This window comes from Tenrec ecaudatus, chromosome 10 (assembly GCF_050624435.1).
Source record: "Tenrec ecaudatus isolate mTenEca1 chromosome 10, mTenEca1.hap1, whole genome shotgun sequence".
NCBI lineage: Eukaryota > Metazoa > Chordata > Mammalia > Afrosoricida > Tenrecidae > Tenrec > Tenrec ecaudatus.
Genome location: NC_134539.1, coordinates 142,193,516 through 142,211,676, shown reverse-complemented (window position 1 = coordinate 142,211,676; position 18,161 = coordinate 142,193,516). Strand labels below are relative to the sequence as shown.

Genomic DNA, 18,161 nt, shown 5'->3' with positions numbered 1-18,161 from the left:
ACAGATAGTTTTACTCTGCCCACCAGGGCCGCTGTGAGCCAGGATCGACTCGGTGGCAGTGATTTGGGACACCTGGTGTCAGCCTCCTCTGGGCTCAGGTGTGTTGCCCACATAGATGCTGAGGAGCAGAGAGAGATCGAGTGCAGTCCTGAAGTCCGTTCCTGGCCCCTAGCTGACTTCTCTCATTTCCCAAGTGGGCAGTGTCCAAGCTACCAGGACAGAGGGAGCCCTGGAAGAAGATCCCCACCCAGGCCTGGGCCCCTACAATGGCCCTAGAGTCCATGGACGAAGGCCCCTGGACGGTGGCAGCAGTGTGCGACAGTGCCACCCAACCATTGGCTTCAAACCCACCCAGTGGCTCCACTGTAGAAAGGCCAGGCCAGGTGCTTGTGTCCACAGATCACAGCCAAGAGTCAGGCTCATGCCACAGCCGTGGGTGACGTGAGCACAGGCGCCAGGGTGTGGTTCCAAGGGTTTGGCCTGGATGGTCTCATTTAACCTTGAGGCTACTTCGAACAGCCCTTGATGGGGGGCCCGTGGCCCCACTGATGCAGGCTGGAAGGTACGTGTTCTGCCGAGCCTGTGCGCTCTCTGACCTGCCATGCAGGGAATACCGAGGGGGCGGGGAGTGTTTGCTCTCCCGTTGCAGGGAGGGCAGGCGGCAGGCGTGTCCACCACGGGGCGCCCCCCAGAGATGGGAGGCAGAAGGAACACATCATGAAACTCCATTGGGACCGATCTCTCCGCAGGGACATGAAAACGCACCAGGTACACACAGCAGGCCTGTCTCTTTCAAGCCTCTTAAGGGTGTTTTATTTTTTTTTCCTTTTTTTAACCATGACACATTAAAAAATTGAGAACTACAAAAATGGGACCATGTCTTTGAGTCCATATTCACATTGTCCCACACCGTGGCCCCAGAGCTGGCTGGGCGTCTGGCCTCTTGAAAAGGCACCTGGGCAGGTCCCACCCCACTCACCCCACCCCTGGGGCCTGCCTGCACCTGGGCGCTGTTCCTCTGGGCGCCACTAGAGGGAGCACCTCTGGGCGCCACTAGAGGGAGGCACTAGGGCTGCCCTGGCTCCCGCTTCTCTCCGGCCTCTAGAACTGACAAGCCCCTCCCTTCTCCCATAGCAGAGTCAGGAGCTAGAAGGGCAAGGGGACTTACTCTGGTCCCCACAGGGGACTCTTTCAGGGATAAGGTCTTCCCCTGACCGGCAGGAGACGATACCCCAGCCCAGTCACCCCTGGGAGGTTGGGGCATCGCTCCACAGTCCGGTCTCCAGTTCAGCTGACATGCACCCCAGGACACTGCTCTAGGCTACAAGTCCCCGCCTAGGCACTGGAGGGGCAACTCCCATCCAGAGCCCACGGGGGACTCAAGCCCAGAGCCCTGGCTCAGGAGAGGCAAGGTGAAGGCTGGGGGTGGGGGGAGGAAGAGACCAGCTGAGGGGCTCAGAATTGAGGTGGCTAAATGGGAGGGGGGAAGCGACAGGAGCTGCCAGAGGGGACGTAGGAGACTCCTCAGGCTATGGAATAGGAAGGCCGTGCCTCAGGCACGGGCAGCAGGCCTAGGCAAGGGACTCCTGCCCCACCTCCCATCCTGGCTCTAGTTACCATGGGGACACAGGGCCAGATGACAAGGCCTCAGTCCCCTCTGAAAGGGACACACCACACTGCACTCAGTCCAGCCCTCTCGGCTGGGACCCCACCAGCCCCAGCCCTGCCCTGCCACGGGCACCCCTCTAATGGCCACGTGGACTGGTAGCGGGTGGGGGGCCCTGCTGGCCCAGGATCCCAGCCACCCCAGCACCTCCTGCCCCCAGCCCTCCCCTCACCCATGGCTCTAGTCTTGCTGCTCGTTCATTTCCATGTCCGACACCAGGATGTTCTTCTCAGTGGCCTCGCCCGGCCCAGAGGAGCTGCGGCTGTAGCGGGCACCCTCAAAGGCCCCTCGCTCGACACTCTTCCGCCGCCGGTAGAGGATCAGGGCCGCGGTCAGCAGGGCCAGGAGCAGCAGCACCGCCATCAGCACCACCACCAGGGCGGCCGGGTTCTCCGGCAGTGCGGCTGTGGAAAAACAAGACGGCCCGCGGTCTGCAAGTCAGGCCTAGACTGGGCAGCCCTCCCTCCTCTGCCCACCTGCCACAAGGAACAACGGGAAGAGGCTCACTCGAGCCCAGCGGCTGCTCTCAGCGCTGCTTGGGGCTTACCTGATGGGGAGAAGCTGCTGGTCTCAGCTGTAGGGGCGGGAGAGAAGGGGGGGGGCAGTTGTGAGCCAGCGTAACCAAGGCAACAGTCAAAAGCAAACACAAATGGAGCCCTTCCTACATGCCGGACACCTCTTAAAAAACCTGTTCGTCTTCATTTGCAGTCCTCCAGGGGGCAAAGGGGTAGAAGGTGCCACAGAAGAAAGGCCTGGTGATCACTTCCAAATAGCAGCCACTGGAGCCCCTTTTCCCCGGACACACTGGGAGTCAGAGGTGGCTTGGCAGCAATGTTTTTTTCCCCTTGTATTTATTTTAAAATAAGTCGGTGATATAAGTACTATCGTCATCTTCATTTTGTGCATGAGGAAACTGAGGCACAGAGCTTAAGTCCCTTGCCCAAGGTGAGGGAGGCACTGAGTGATGGCATCCTGTGGGGACCCTGACCGTGCTCTGCACACTTTGAAAGGAGACGGACGGGTTTTTCGAGTTGGCAGCTGAGTCCCCGGGCCAGTCCTTCCCACAACCAATTTCTCCCAAGAGAGGGCGGTCCCGGCGGCCTGGTCTCTTCACGCCCTCTCGTGCACTGTGCCCGTGCAGGCAGAGAGAGGCACTGCCTGCCCAGGGTGGACAAGATGTGTCCATGGGCCACCAGCGCTCACCTCGCGGGAGCTTGCAGACCACGCCCATGGAGACATTGGCACAGGCGCCCGGCCGCCACAGCCCACTGCTGCTCTGGATCCAGTAGCAGCTGTTGTGGCTCAGCATGCTGGGGCCCAGGCCGGGGGGACCCCAGTTGGAGTAGTTGACGGCTGTGTTGTCCTGCCAGACCAGGGTGCCTCCTAGGAACACAGGGAAGAGAGAAAGGGGGGGCAGAAGCAAGAGAGGGAATAGGCTGGTTCTGAACTAGCCCGCTCCACCCCCACCCTGGCCAAGCCCTGCTCTTCAGCGTGCGGTCTCACCCCACCCCCAATGTCCATGGGGGGCCCACCTTTGGGGTTGAAGTTCATGCCCAGCCAGGCACCGCGACTCTGGCCCTCGGCGCTCTGCAGATGCTCCCAGACGAACACGTTCTCCATCTCGTCCAGAATGGACAGGACTGCCCCGCCCACTGGACACAGGGGCCCAGTCAGGCTGGCTGGCCTCTATGCACCCCACCCTCCCCCTTGGCAGCGGGGAGGGGAAGCCTGTGCATTTATGCAGGGAGGGGTGAGGGCTGTGTACCATGCCATAAATGTCCAGCAAACGCTCAGGGACAGATGGCATGTTGGGCGTCAGTGGCCCCGCCCTCTGGGAGCTTAAAGCTAGAGGGCCCTGGGTACACTTTGCTTTTATCATTGTTGTTAGCCTTCAGCTCTCGACCCTCACCCCTACACCACGGCTGCCTAGTTCTGCACCATCCACTGGCCGGCTGTGACTCACGAACCAATCCCATCTAGTCGTTCCTGACTCCTAGCAGCCCTGTCTCTGAGGCTGTACACCTCCACAGGAGCAGACAACCTCGTCTTTCTCCTTCGGAGGGGCTGGTGGGTTCGAATAGCCGACCTTGCAGCAAGTAACTACCGACCTAGCGGGTGGCAGACCAATGCTGATCCGACAGCACCATCAAGGATCCTTCACCCCAAACTAAAAGCAAGCTCACTGCTATTGAGTCTGACTCTTTGGTTGGGGCCTCTGGATTCACACTCTGGTTTCTGAGAGTAGAAAGCCTATCTTTCTCCCAAGGAGCAGCTCGTGGTTTCGAACAGCTGACCTGTTAGGCAGTAGCCCAATGCATCACCACGATGTCACCAGGACTCTTCCCAAGGGATTTTATTCACTGATTTATTTATTCTCTAAATTTCGTTTTGTTGTTATTGAGACTATGTAACAATTCAACAGTTCCTACATGGACCCTCTAGTAATAATCGACATACAGCATACTGCTTGCAAGTTGTGCAAACATTTCATCTTCCTTTTCTGTAGTGGTTACAAGTTGGGCTGCTAACTGCAAGATTGACAGTTCGAAACCACCAACTTCTTCTTAGGAGAGAGGCTTTCTACTCTCGTAGAGTTAGTCCTGGAAACCCACGGGAGCAGTTAATTCTACTCAGTCCTGTGGGGTCACTTTGAGCTGGTCTCAACTCGATGGCAGTAACTTTGGCTTTGGTCAGGGTTTCCCAGGTGCTAAAGACCCCTCATTAATATCAAGGTCCTGCCCCCTAAGGTCCTCATCTAATATTTCCAATTGCTGCTGTCAGTTTGCACTTAGATAGCGGCTGTCTGTACAGTAGGGGCATGGGATTCATGAGATCTCTGAGTGTCCACAAGAGATCACCCCTGGGGGCCAAGGGCCAGGGTGGGGAGAAAAAACAAAGATCACCCCTGAAATGCCCACCCCCCTCACCTCGCTGGCAGCGCTGCAGGGCCTCCTTGTGGCCCAGCAGCAGCTCCAGGTGGAAGGAGTAACAGTGCTCCCGGAAGGGAATCCACGTGGAGTCGGCCAGCCCCTGGGGGCAGCTGCCCTCATAGTTCATTCTTCGGGGAGAAAGGGACCCTGTGGGGTGCAAGGTGGAGGAATGGCTGGAGTCTTCCCAGGGTCCCCCAGAGCCTGGCCCCCTCCTTGGCCCCAGCGCCAGCCACTCACCACCGCTGGCTCCACACACAGCTCCCTGCAGCTTGGTGTGGCAGTTGGTGGTGCGCCAGGAGCCGTCCACGTCCATGTAGGCGCAGCCCCCGGGCTGCTGGGGCTCCCCATCCTGCCAACTGACGTAGCCCAGCGGCTCCTCGGAGACCCAGGAGTACCTCCGGGAGCCCTGGGCGGCGGGGTGTCAGTGTGGGAGGGTGAGGGCATTGGGGGGGCAGGTCTGACAAGGGGAGGAAGTCGGGGCGCGGGCAGGCAGGGCATGCTCACCTCCTCACTGGCCAGCCCGATCCAGAGCGGCGTGCGCAGCCCGCGTGCGGCCTGCGTGAGAAAGGCCTGGGTGTAGGGGTCCAGCACGCGGGCCAGGCTGGCGTTGCGGCTCTCGCACAGCAGCAGGGCGTCGTGCCAGCGCAGCGGCTTCTGCAGCAGCCGGAAGGTGCCGTTGAGGTAGGAGAGCTCGGTGCCCGGGGCAGGGGGCGATGCTTCTGGAGACGGGCTCAGAGAGAGGTCTGCAGGGAAGGGGGCAGGGTTCAGGGTGCAGTCACAAGACTGGGGGATATGGTGCTCAACTGGAAAGTTCATGAGTCTGGAATGACCCGACCCAAGGAACCTGAGGCAGAGGGTCCCTGGGCTGGCCCGAGGAACCTCTGACTCAGGATGGTCCACCAGCCAGCAACTCCTGACCTTCAAACCTTCCTCCCGAGACCCTCGCTGCTCCCCTGGCTTTCAGCCCACCGCTGTCCCCAGCAGACCCTGGCTGGTCCCCGAGCACTGTAGACACCCACCGGTCCCCTTCTGACAGATGAAGCCGTGGGTCTCCTCTGTGCAGCTCCGGTCATCCCAGCGGCCGGTGAGGGGGGCGGAGGGGCTGTGCAGGACCACCGCACAGCTGGTCTGGGGGGAAGGTGCCACTCAGGGGAGCCCACACAGTGCCTCCCACCCGCTCTGTGCCACTGCCTCTCAAGGGCCGAAGAGGGAGGTCTGGGGCAAGGCAGACGGGCTGGCGGGGCCAGGGCAGGTGGGGGTGCCATCCTCACCGGCTTGTTGCCACTGGGAGCTGGGCTAGGGCCAGAGGGCTCCCCGGGTGCCCAGTTGGCATACAGCAGAGGCTCCTGCTCCACCCACTGGAAGTCCCTCTGCGAGGCATGGAGGCCGATCCAAAGGTCAAAGGTCACATTGGGTAGGCTGGCTGTGATGAAGGCTGCCGTCCCCAAGAAGAGCCTCGTGAGAGACAGGCTCGCTCTCGCCTGCTCTACGCTAGCCATGTCAAAGGGCTGGGTCAGACTGATCCTACCTTGCTCCAGGGGGTTTGCAATGGTGACCAGCTGGGCCTCTTGCTGTTCACAGGAGAACTGGGCCTCTGACCACTTCACTCGGTCCTGGGGGTCCTGGCCCTGGAGCTGGAAACACTGGGGAGAGGAGAAGGCGGGCGTCAGCTCCATCTCCCTGTCCCACACGCCCCTGTGTGCGGGCCGGAACCAGGAACGTGGGGTTCCCTGTGGCAGGGCTCCCGCACATTCCCACACTGGCACGGCAGGGGCCGCACACTCGGCCACACGTTGTTAGATGGCAGCCGCGTCCCTTGGTTGGACAGCGACCCAGTCTGTCTGTCTGTGCTGTGGGCCTTCCTGAGTGCTGTTGGCTCGGCCGGCCCGCTCGGATCCGATCTGATCCGCTGCCCGAGTTGCTGCGGAGCCCGCTCTGACTCCGGGCGCCCTGTGGGAGCCGCGCAGAACCGCTCCGTGGAGTTTTCTTTTTGTTTCATTGGCATAGGATTCACATATCACACGATTCAACATATCAATCACATCTAGAAGACTTGTGTCACCATCACCTCAATCCACTGAAACCCGGTCAATCTCACAACAACACGGCCGACTCCCACCAGTGGGTGGTGGCTGCCTGGGAGCTGCAAGGACTGGGAAACAGAGCCAGGTCTTCTTCCTGGCAGGTAGGAATGCTGCCCGCGAGGCTTGACTGCCAGCGGAACAAGGATGCAGCGGAGGGCAGGGAACGGATCCCTCCAGCAGGGAACGAAGGGACCAAGGGCCGTGCATGCTTACTCTCATGCAGAACCTTAGCGGTTTGAAGCCCCAAACCAAAAGGAACCCCTCAAGTCTTCTTCAACCATTCTTAGCAGAACTGGGGAAGAATGTCTGCCTGGAGCACTGTGTTCTTGGAAGAACTAGCTATCTGGGACCTGCCTGATAATGCCAAAACAAAACCACAAGAGAAACTTCAACAATCTCACTGCCATAGAGTTGACTCCGACTCATCGTGACCCTCGAGGGCAGTCCCTCTGCGGGTCTGGGGAAATCACTGTTCACCGGAGTAGAAAGCCTCATCTTTCCCTGCAGAGCGCCTGGTGCTTTCCTGCAGCCGACTCTGTGGTTAGCTGCCCAACCTGCAACCAGCCCCTTCAACACCACTCACACCAAACGTACTTCCTTCGAGCTGTTTGGATTCAGTGGCTGTCTACGACTGGGCAGAACTGCCCCTGTGAGTCTCTGAGTGCCTTTTCACTCTTTACGGGAGTAGAAAGCCCCGTCGTTCTCCTGAGGATCGGCTGCTGGTTTCAAACTTGAGGACTGCAGCCCAGTGCATGACCACTGGGCCACCACGGCATCTGGAAAGCTGCCAAGAGTCACTCAAGAGATATGAGAGGAAACCAGGGGGCAGTGAGTTTATGAGTGGGGGCAGAACAGGTGGCAAAGGAGGGGGAAGAGCAGATGCACAATCTGTGTCGCCGACGCGGACCTGCGGAAATGGGTGGATTGGAATATGCTCTGCTGCAGCGATTCTCAACAACAAGTAAAATAAATTAGTTTTTGAAAAGTGTAAGGGCAGGAGCGTCACCCAGTTCTGCATTGCATCAACTCTGACGCATTAAGAAGGGCTCCGGTCCACACATGAAAGATGTTGTCTACTGACGGGTGCTCACAAGATGACGCGAAAGAAGCGCTGGCCATGAAACGGTCCTTGTGACCGTGCTCTCAATGATGCCAGAAGAGCCCATGAGGAATGACCAACATCCTGAGTGGCGATCTCCGGAGGTGGTGGGCAAGTTTCATTTCTTCCTTCCTGTTTTTCCTAGTTTTCAGACCCATACCCATGTCTGACTCCACAACTCTGAGACCAGAAGAAATAGATGGTGCCCAGCTACCATGGCTGACTGCTCTGAGAGAGCTCACAATAAGTAGCCCTGGTTACAGCGGGAGAGGCAAATGCGGACAAGAATTCAAAATCGTAAAAAGACCAGGTTGACTGATCTGAGTGAGATGGATGGAACATCGAGACTAGAGCCCGTGCATAGACACCCTTCAGATGGACACCGAACTCACCTCTGTAGCTTGACTTTAAGCCACATGGCAGACAGGCCTACCCGGTGAACAGTACCACCAGGGAGGTGTGCACTCCTAGAGCAACCAATCACCGGGGCTCGTCCAGGGAGCAATGTCAGAAGGCAGGAAGAGACAGGAAAAGAAAATGAATGAAAATGGAAGTGGGAAACTAAGGGAGGAAGTAGAAGTGCTGTTAACACAATAATCCGTGCCACAACCCAAAATGTGTCTGACTTGTTGAAAGGACAGCCGATTTACTCCATAAACTTCTACCCAATCCTAATAAAAGGCATTTTGAAAAAAAGAAGTAGGCATAGATTGATGGCCCACGGACAGAGAAGGCACCCCACCCCATCAGCCCTTCCCGGGGCAAGTTTAGGTCAGCCGCTGTGGTTACGATGCTCGGCCAAACTCATGTGGACGCAGAGTCAACTCCGCTGGAGAGGAGAATGGTTTTCTAGAGTTTCCAAGAGCACATCGTTCTCCAGGGAATGACTTGTGAGTCTAAGCCCCTGACCGCTTTCTTAACAGTCCAGCACTGAAGCAACCAGGGATCCTTTAATCAGCTACTAGGTGTACACAAACACACACTCACACACAAACAATACCTACAGAGACATACATACCGTCTAGACTCGTGGATAAGCTGATTTTTTTCCCAGCACATTTTTAATGTAGTTTTTGTGGTAAAATTAGGTGCCTCGGCTGTAATTCGGGTCGGCTTATACTCGAGTCTATACGGAATATATAAACAATACAGACATAGATCCACACAAAGAATACATACATACATGTAATGCGTAGACACATGCACATACATACATGCAATACATAGGCACACCCAGAGAATACATTCATGCACATACATGCATGCATGAAATACACCGACACACACACATACAATACAGACATAGACATACACACTGAGCCCAGGTGGTGTCGTGGTTATGCATTGGGCTGCGATGCACAGGGTTGGCAGTTTAAAACCACCAGAAACTCCTTGGGAGAAAAATTGGACTTTTTACTATCGTAAAGAGTTAGTTACTTTCTCAGAAACTCAAAAGGGGCAGTTCTACCCTGTCCTATAGTTTTGTTGTTTTTTTTAAGGAAAAACACTAGTTCTCGAATCCCATCTTGGTAAGAAGTCGGCGAGTGGACGGGAAAGGCATTCATACCTAGGAGGCAGCGTTTTGAAACATGTTTAGAAATTTACCCATCTGACTCATTTTCCTGTGCCAAAGTTTCCTATCTGTACCCTCGTGACTGTGGGAAGAGAACTTTCTAAATACATAAAATTAAAGACTGGTGCTTGTTGACCCCACTGGACAAGAGTGTGAACAAGCAGCCTTTCTGACCAGTGTGTGAGACACATGAGAAGACGTATTTACTGGGGCCGCTTCTAACAAAGGCCTTTGGCTTTGGGGTAAATAGAATGATGCGATGTGTGAGTTTTATCTCAAATAAAGCTGTAAAAAAGCAGCAAACTTGAACTTGTAGGACTGAGAACATAGGGATACTGATTTAACAAGCCCAGCCAATGACGGATGAACTTCATTCACTTCCATCGATCTGTCTTTCTGAGCCATCTTTTAAAAAGGTACAAGCACCATTACATTTGTGTTTCAAAATCGTTTCAACTTCAAACACGCTCTTTTGAGTCACAGAATTACAGGGTGTCAGGCCAAGAGTTTTAAAACCCAATGAGGAATACGCAACCGCTTTGCTACGATTAGGTAATAAGTTTCACGACACCACTGACAAATTTGAAAGGAGAGCACAAAAAGTTTTTTTTCATGCCACTAATATCGGGAAAGCTGTTCAACGTCCGCTTCGTATTATTTCTTGAAGCTGCAGCTCATCCTTCATTCACACCATTCTGTTCTTGTGAGTACTTCACTAATTCGGAGGGGCTTCTGAAAGTTTGTGGCAAAATGGAATCTTGCCGCCCACTGTTAAAAGTCCCTTAGTAGACTGGCAGTCCATTAGTACAAAGCCTATTGCCATTGGGTCCTTTCGACTCACAGAAACCCTGGAAGACAGGATAAAACGGCTCTTTCCAGTTCTTTCTCTCTCGGAGCAGCGGCTGCGTTTGAACCACCCACGTCTTGATTAACAGCCCTGAGTCTCACCGAGAGGGTCACCAGGGCTCCTGGCGAACGAGCAGATTCTGACTGCGACGTCGCACACACAAATCCACATGCTCGTTGTCCCCTTGACTAAAGGAGCTTGTGACCAGGACATTTGATTTCCAGCAGACCTCTTAGACAACTGTGCTATCTGCCAGCCTCCGCGGGGGATCAGAACATTCAACTACACTGAGCAGGCACCCCGCTGGCCTCGTGAGTTCGGAGTTGGGACGCTAACCACAAGGTCGGCAGGCCTATGGGTTGGAGTCGAGCAGGAGCCTGGTGCCTGCAGAGTGACCACACTGAGTTACTTTCAAAGGCATCTCCAGCCCCAGCCAGGGAGGAGTCTCTGGGTGCTGGACTCCAAGGCAGTGAGAGACCCCAACAAGCCATAACCTGGCTGTCACCAAAAAGCCAGTATTTCCAAGGCTCAGGCTCCCCAGGTCCTGCCCTCCCCACTCCCTCCCTCCTACCTTATTGAGAAACTGGCTCCAGCCAGAGGAGCAGCCCCCCAGGGCTCCGGGCGGCAGGTCTGGGAGCAGGCTCTCTTGGGTGCTGTTGCTGCGTTTGCAAATGTAGGGCAAGGCTGTCAGACACCTCTGGTCTCCCCAGTCCGCTGTGAAGACAGAGGGAAAGTGCGGTGGGCCATCAGCCCCGAGCGGGGCTAGCAGCACCCTGACTCTGCCCTCTGTGGCTGGGGGACCATGGGAACAGGCCCTTCTCTCGAGCCTGGCCCGACAGGATCCCTTGGGTTGAGGGAACACACCAAGGAGAAGGTCCTGCCAGGCACAGCCATCCTCAGTGGTCCGAACCGACCCTTCTGCCTGGCCCTCACCTCGACTGGCCGTCATGTACACGCACTTCTTGTCCTTGCTGATGGGCCGGGGTTTTCCGGGTGCCCAGGAGATGAAGTTGATAATGGATCCATCTGTCCACCTGCAAAGGCAGGGAGCAGGGAGGATGCCAGACTTACTGAGAAGCTCGGCCTCCCGTTTGTAGCAGTGAAGGCTTTGGGAACGGGGACAGGAAGGGGCCCTTATCCAGGGGTACCGGGGGACCCAGGAACCTGAGACCTCCCTTCTCCAACTAGGAAAGAGTGGGCATCCTGGCCCTGAGGCAGAGCTCCCACTCTGAGTGGGCCTGGTCCACAGTGAGCAGCCCAGATGTAAAATGAGCTGCCATGATTTCGTGCCCACTTACCTGTCAGGCTACTAACCATCAGGTCAGCAGTTTGAAACCACCAGTCATTTCCAGAGAGCCTGAGGAGGCTGACTGCTCCCATAAAGATTTACACCCTCGGGAGATCACAGGGGCAGTTCTCCGCTGCCCTATAGCATCGCTTAGGCAATAGAATTGCCTTGATGGCAGTGGCTTGGGGTTCTGGTTTACCTGTCAGATGTTGAGCTAAGAACTTCACATGCTGTTTCTAATCCTCACTCTCAGGGAGCATGATCATTGAAATATCAGAATGAGAAAATGAGGCCCAGGAAGGTTAGGTCACTGCTCAAGGTCACAAAGCCCCGTAGGGTTGGCCTCAAACCCAGGCCTCCTGTCTCTCTGCTGCTCCTCCTCCCAGGCCCCAGTGGCCACTGCACCCTCTGCGCACCTCCCCGTTATGTTCCTCCTACCTGAAGCGCCCATTGCCCTCTGAGGTGTGCAAGCCGATCCACCAGTGCTGCTCCTGACCCCTAGAGAACTGCAGAAGCCAGCGGCGGGCAGGTGAGGGTGGGCAGGGCTGCCCCGCCCCGCCGGCCTCCTCCCTGCCCCTAGCGCAGCCTCACTGGCTCACCCACCTTCTGCAGGTTTTGCCCCAGGAAGTCCAGTTCGGCCTGGCTGTGCACGGAGGCCAGTTCGGCCTGGAACCACGTGCAGATGCGCTGCGCCTGCGTCCACGTGGAGTGGTGCTCAAAGAACTTGTATTCCGCCTCCTGGAAGCGCAGCCATTCCCGCCGGCCTGGGGAGCAGGGGAGGCGAGCTGGCGGCTGCACGGTGCCCTTCCCTAGGCTCGACCCTCTGGCCCCTAAACCCCTGTACCTGGGGCGGTGGGGGGTGGCAAAGGGCCTCACCTTGGGGGCTCACATCGTCGGGCTCCTGCACTTCCGCACCTGCGGGGACAACGTGGGCAGAGCTATCGGGAAAGGAGCCCTCCTCGGGGCGGGGGCCCGGCCACCGCTGCCCCGCCAGCCCCCCCACCTCTGGGGAGCTTGCAGATCCAGTCCAGCGGTGTCTCGCACTGCAGGGCCACCCACTGCAGGGAGGCCAGGTCGAGCACGGCGCAGCTCCGGATGTCATCGTCATCGTGGCGGCTCCGGTCGAAGTTGTGATAGGAAAACTGGGGGTGTGCGCAAGGGGGATGGAGGGGACCCGCGGCACGGGCGACCCTCTAGCCCTGCCCGAAGGGGCGCCCCCACCGCCCACCGCGGCTGCTTTCCCTTCACCTGCCCGGCCCACCTACCCCGAGCCCATCGCTCCAGCGCCAGCTCTGCCCGCCGCTGGGGTCGCGCCGGTTCAGCCCCATCCAGAACCAGTGCTGCTCATGCGTCTCCGGCTCCGACTCCCTGGGGCGTGGGAAAGGGTGAGTGTGAGAGGCAGGGCCCAAACCCGCCTCCTGGCCCCCACCCCCCGCAGCTGTGACAGCGCAGCGGCGCTCCTCACGCTCCCGCACAATAACTACACCATTAAAACGGAGCCAAACAAAACAAAACAAATCCACCAAACTCACTGCCATCGAGTCAATGCTGACCCCCCGGGGAACCCCGTTATGATTCAGAGACTGTGTTTACAGGAGTAGAAAGCCCAGCCTTTCTCCCAGAGAGCTGCTGGTGGTTTTGAACTGCCCACCATGAGGACTGTTGCCCAAGGGGTAGCCCCCCAGGGTCCCACGGAATAGAGGTAGGCCCCCTTTAAACGGGAGACACGCTGGGACAAGTAGGGGCTGGGTGCCTGGCTCCTTCCCCCTCGACTCTGCAGCTGCCCAGTTGATGGCGCTGGGCCCTGGATTCAAGTCCTGCCTCACCCACGGAGGCCCCAGTGATGGGGGAGCAAATCCCTCCACTAGTCGGGAGCCACCAATCCTCCAGAGCAGGGATCCTCAAACTGCTGCCCACCGAGGCCATTTATCTGGCCTGCTTAGCAGCCAACTCGTCCAATGTGCATAGGAATTTGCTCATAGTTTTTTGTTGTTTTTTTTTTTTTTAACTATACTCCGGCCCTCCAACGGTCCGAGAGACAGTGAACTGGCCCGTTTAAAAAGTTTGAGGACCCCTGCTCCAGAGCGTCACCAATCCTCCAGAGCCACCTGCACCTGGGCTGTGAGCAGATGGAGACGTCCCTGTAACTAAGATCTCAGAAACCTGGACCCCTTTGGGTTTTTCCCGGGGGGTGAGGGAGGTCATGGAGATGCCCTGGGAGTGTGTCAGAAGATGTTCTGACTCCACAGGGCAAAGAAGGGGTCCAAGAGACCCTTCCCCCAGGGATACATGGTTTGTTCCGCCTGCCCATGGGGATATTGTTGTTGTTGTTGGGTACTGTCCAGTAGATTCCAGCTCACAGTGACCCTAAGTACAATGGAGCCAAACACCACCCAGCCCCGCCCCCGCCTCCCCGTGAACGTTTCTGTGCTATAAAGGAGGTTGTCAGAGGCTCCTGCCTCCGAAGCAGACCGCCAATTCCTTCTCCATACTCTGTTCTCCATCTGGCAGCTCCACTGAAACCTGATCACCTGGTCACCTGACCCTGATGGCATTTGAAGTACCAGTGACGAAGTTCTCAGCGTCCCAGCAACACACAAGCCACGCCAGTAGGACAAACTGACAGACACGTGGTAGGGGGAGGGGGGCATCATGGGATGAATGAACTCAAACTCCCTGCAATCCAGTCAATTCTGACTGTAGGAGCGAGCAGAACTGCCCCCGTGGGTTTCCAAGGCTGCACGTCTTTCTGGGGACACACAGACAGACTCTCCTAACCCACTGTGCCACAGTGCCCCTTGGGATGGTGTTAAAGAATGAAACAGAACAAATTCACTGCCACTGAGTCGATTCTGTTACACAGTGTCGCTGTAAGGCAGGGCGCCCCTGTGGGTTTCCAAGACTACAACTTTCTGTGGGAGTAGAAAGCCCCATCTTTCTTCAACAGAGTGGCTGGTGGTCTCAAACTGCTGACTTTGTGGTGAGCCCCCCAGCTCACAACCACTAGGCCCAGGGCTCCTTGGGGTGATGTAAGGCAGGGGAAATTGCAAGTTGGAGCTGATCGTAGAAGATTTTGCAATGTGGAGGGGCGGCAACTTATATGAAAGTTTGTGGGCCAGGAGGGGGTCACTGCTGATGAACTACAGGGCCTCTGAAGACCACTGTGTCCTCCAAGGGTTAGTCACACAGATGCCCGGGTCATTTCAAGCCCACAAGCAGGCCTGACGGGGTCACTCTGTCCCTGCCAGGCCTTCACGCGCCTGAGGTCTGCGCACGCCCCTCCCCAACAATACTTACCACTCAGCACCTACCTTGGAAATCCCAGCCTCCACCTCTCCCCTGCCAGTGTCCCAGGCTCGCCACTCACTCACTCACTGTACCAGGCTCAGTACTGCTCCCACCCTGCCAGTGTCCCAGGCTCGCCACTCACTCACTGTACCAGGCTCAGTACTGCCCCCACCCTGCCAGTGTCCCAGGCTCGCCACTCACTCACTGTACCAGGCTCAGTACTGCCCCCACCCTGCCAGTGTCCCAGGCTTAGTACCCGAAGATCTTGTTGAGCATGTTGGCCACAAAGTGTTCCTCCTCATAGCTGGCCAGGCTGAGCAGCTGGGCCCCCAGCTCCCGACAGGCCCCCTGTGCCTGCACCCAGCTCCTCTTGTCCTGCAGCCGGTCTGAGCTGAACACCTGTGGGACAGATACCTGTTGACCCAGCTCCAGGAGCTACAGGGGATGGCGAGGGCAGCCCACCCTACCAGCAGAAAGGGGTAGGGGCTGGGCTTCCCTGACAGGCCCAGGTGAACTGAGGGCAGTGGTGCCCCTTGGAGAAGATTCCCACCTTAGAGGGAGTTGGCAATCAGCTCCGAGGAAACAGCCTTGGCTGAGGACCCTAACCGTGAGACCATCTATGAGGGTATCTAACCATGAGGATATCTAATGTGAGGACAGCTGTGAGGATGTTTAACCCTGAGACCATCTACGAGGATGTCTAACTCTGAGATCATCTACGAGGATGTCTAGCCGTGAGACCATCTATGAGGATGTCTAACCCTGAGATCATCTACGAGGATGTCTAACTCTGAGATCATCTACGAGGATGTCTAGCCGTGAGACCATCTATGAGGATGTCTAACTCCGAGATCACCTACGAGGATGTCTAACTCTGAGAGCATCTATGAGGATGTCTAACCCTGAGACCATCTATGAGGATGTCTAACTCTGAGACCATCTATGAGGATGTCTAACTCTGAGACCATCTATGAGGATGTCTAACTCTGAGAGCATCTATGAGGATGTCTAACCCTGAGACCATCTATGAGGATGTCTAACCCTGAGACCATCTATGAGGTTGTCTAACCGTGAGAGCATCTATGAAGATGTCTAGCCGTGAGGACATCTGCACGCTGCTCCCAGCAGAGCCACCGGTCTTCATGTCATGAGGGATCTCAAGCTACATTGGTGGCTCCCAAGTCTGGCTGAGCAAAGTTTGAAGCTTCAGATTCTCAGGCCTCACTCCACCTGACCTGCAGAATGCAAATCTCTCAGGGGTTGGTCTAGACTGTAGGTATGGACCGGGCAATCCTGGAGAATTGCCAGGCTGCCCCCAACATCCGGGAACCTCCAAAACAGCTCTCTCCACTTCCTTCAATTCCTCAAATGCTTACTGAGCACTTCCTGTGTGCCCAGTCCCACCGGCAAGAGCACCGCCACCAACCCCTTCTGTCCACAGGCCCACCAGGCTCCTCCAGGCTGGCAGCTCCTCTGCCCGTGCCTCCCTGGGCCCGCACACCAGCAGGCTGCCCTACCTTATAGCAGTGTCGGAGTTTGGGGTCTGAGGCCCAGCCTTGGGGACAGGAGCCGGTGAGGCTGGGCGTGGGGTCTGGCCCTGGCAACTCCGGTGCCACTGGCGTGCCCAGGCTCTGGCGGCAGATGTAACGAGCCCGGAAGGTGGTGCAGTTCTTCACTTCCCACAGCCCCATGGCACTGCCCGTGGCTAGGGCCACACAGCCCCCTCGGCTGTACCCTGAAGGAGGGGAAAGGGAGACCAGACACCAAGGTAGTTAGACTACCAGTTTAGCCCTGCAGGCCCTGGGCACCAGCTTGGCCATCTCCGCAGGGACTTCGTGGGCTGCCCCGTCTTTCTCTTATGGAGCCGCTTGGTGGCTTGGAACCACCAACCTGTTGGATCAGCAGCGGAACACTTAGCCATTTCACCAGGCCCCTCCCACTTTTGTAGGATTCTAAGCACTTGACCTACAGTCACCCTTTGGAGCCTCCCCACTACCTGAGCAAGGAGCCCCTCCCCCATTCCACCGATGAGGCGTCCGCGGCAGAGCCAGCCTTGCGCTCCATCCAATGACGGCATCACAGTCCCGGTCCTGGTGTGGCAGGTCCATCCCCGGCCTCCCAGCGGCTCGCAGGGCAGTCCCTGGGAGTTGGCCGAGTCTATGGGGTTGCTCACCAGGCTGGTCCCGGTTCCAGTGCGTGTACACGACCTCGTCCCCGCTGAGCCAGCGGAAGGAGCCGGTGCTGTTGAGGTCCTGCAGGGCCGTCCAGAAGAACTTGCCGTCCCAGTTGTAGAGGAGGCTGCTGACGAAGGCCTGCTCGAACCTGTGGGAGAGAGGCTGGTCAAACAGGGGGCGCCCCCCACCTCTCCCGGGGTTCCAGCAGGCCGGACGCCCTGCCCTGGGACCCTGAGGACTGTGCCTGGTCGGTCACTTCCTCCTGGACACCCCCTGGGATGGCCCAGCCCTCCTCTGCTGTGGAGAAGAAAACCAGCCCCCAGGGCCTGCCTTTCAGGGGCATCGAACCCCCAGCTACGTGATGGGGAGTCAGGCAGCACTGCTACAAAGCCACAGAAACCTTTATTAACGCAAGGAGTAGCCTGATGCTAGTGTTCTCCTGCGCATCTTCCGTCTGGCTTTACCCACTGCTGAGGGCGGTCTCTCTCTCCCCCCCCTCTCTCTCCCCTTCCTCAGTGCACACCGTGAGGGAACGGCAGTGCGGGCATCCTCCAGGGACGCTCTTCCTTTCCAGGGCTCTCTGAGTTGGGGGAAATGAACAGAAGTCTGGGGACAAGATGGTGGGTGGAGTAAAGCTTCCCGCCAAGACTCTTGGGGTTGGGGCCGGCCTGCCCACCCTGGGGGAAGGGGCAGGTGCAGTGTCAGGAGGGGAAGAATGTTCCTTAGGATAAACTTCCTGGCCTTTCTCTCTCAAAGACGGCTTTCTATTTTCTTAAAACGTCTTGCTAATAAGCCCCCATGATCACCTTTTGTTCTTGGGGTAGATATGCCAGCCTCCCTTTGGGATCCTCTAAAAGTGACCTCTTTGCCTGGAATTCCACTGGCCCAATAGATCCCCTTGGAAGTCCATTGCTATCGGATCCTTCCACTTGTTTGGGTTGGAAGGTACCCCAATGAATACAGAGGAGCCCTGGTGCCAGGGGCTTAGGTGGAGAGCAAATGTTTTGAGAATGAGGGCAATGAATGTACAGATGTGCTTTACATAATTGATGTCTGTATGGGTTGTGATAAGAGTTGTGTGAGCCCCTAATAAAATGATTTAAAAATGCAAAAATAATAAATAAATAAAACAGGGAAAGGAATATATATATAAAGAAAATTCCAGTCTGTAATAAATGGAGATTAGGAAAAAAAAAGAAGAGATAATGTGTT

General features: G+C 56.8%; 1 protein-coding gene across 1 annotated transcript in view; it reads right to left on the bottom strand.

The window, feature by feature from the left end:
- Positions 1-786: 786 nt before the first annotated feature.
- The window catches only part of MRC2 (mannose receptor C-type 2), a 67,586-nt gene continuing 50,211 nt past the window's right edge, over positions 787-18,161 (bottom strand). Inside the window, exons 11-30 of the mRNA XM_075562034.1 lie at positions 16,949-17,097; positions 16,293-16,510; positions 15,032-15,174; positions 12,753-12,855; positions 12,491-12,629; positions 12,364-12,402; positions 12,091-12,251; positions 11,926-11,993; positions 11,133-11,233; positions 10,771-10,913; positions 6,125-6,239; positions 5,868-6,031; positions 5,616-5,724; positions 5,101-5,339; positions 4,834-5,002; positions 4,594-4,743; positions 3,199-3,318; positions 2,870-3,049; positions 2,214-2,240; positions 787-2,070 (exon numbers count right to left, since the gene is read on the bottom strand). Coding sequence (XP_075418149.1) covers positions 1,847-2,070; positions 2,214-2,240; positions 2,870-3,049; positions 3,199-3,318; positions 4,594-4,743; positions 4,834-5,002; positions 5,101-5,339; positions 5,616-5,724; positions 5,868-6,031; positions 6,125-6,239; positions 10,771-10,913; positions 11,133-11,233; positions 11,926-11,993; positions 12,091-12,251; positions 12,364-12,402; positions 12,491-12,629; positions 12,753-12,855; positions 15,032-15,174; positions 16,293-16,510; positions 16,949-17,097 — 2,761 coding nt within the window. The 3' untranslated portion in view covers positions 787-1,846. The remainder of the gene's footprint in view (positions 2,071-2,213; positions 2,241-2,869; positions 3,050-3,198; positions 3,319-4,593; positions 4,744-4,833; positions 5,003-5,100; positions 5,340-5,615; positions 5,725-5,867; positions 6,032-6,124; positions 6,240-10,770; positions 10,914-11,132; positions 11,234-11,925; positions 11,994-12,090; positions 12,252-12,363; positions 12,403-12,490; positions 12,630-12,752; positions 12,856-15,031; positions 15,175-16,292; positions 16,511-16,948; positions 17,098-18,161) is intronic.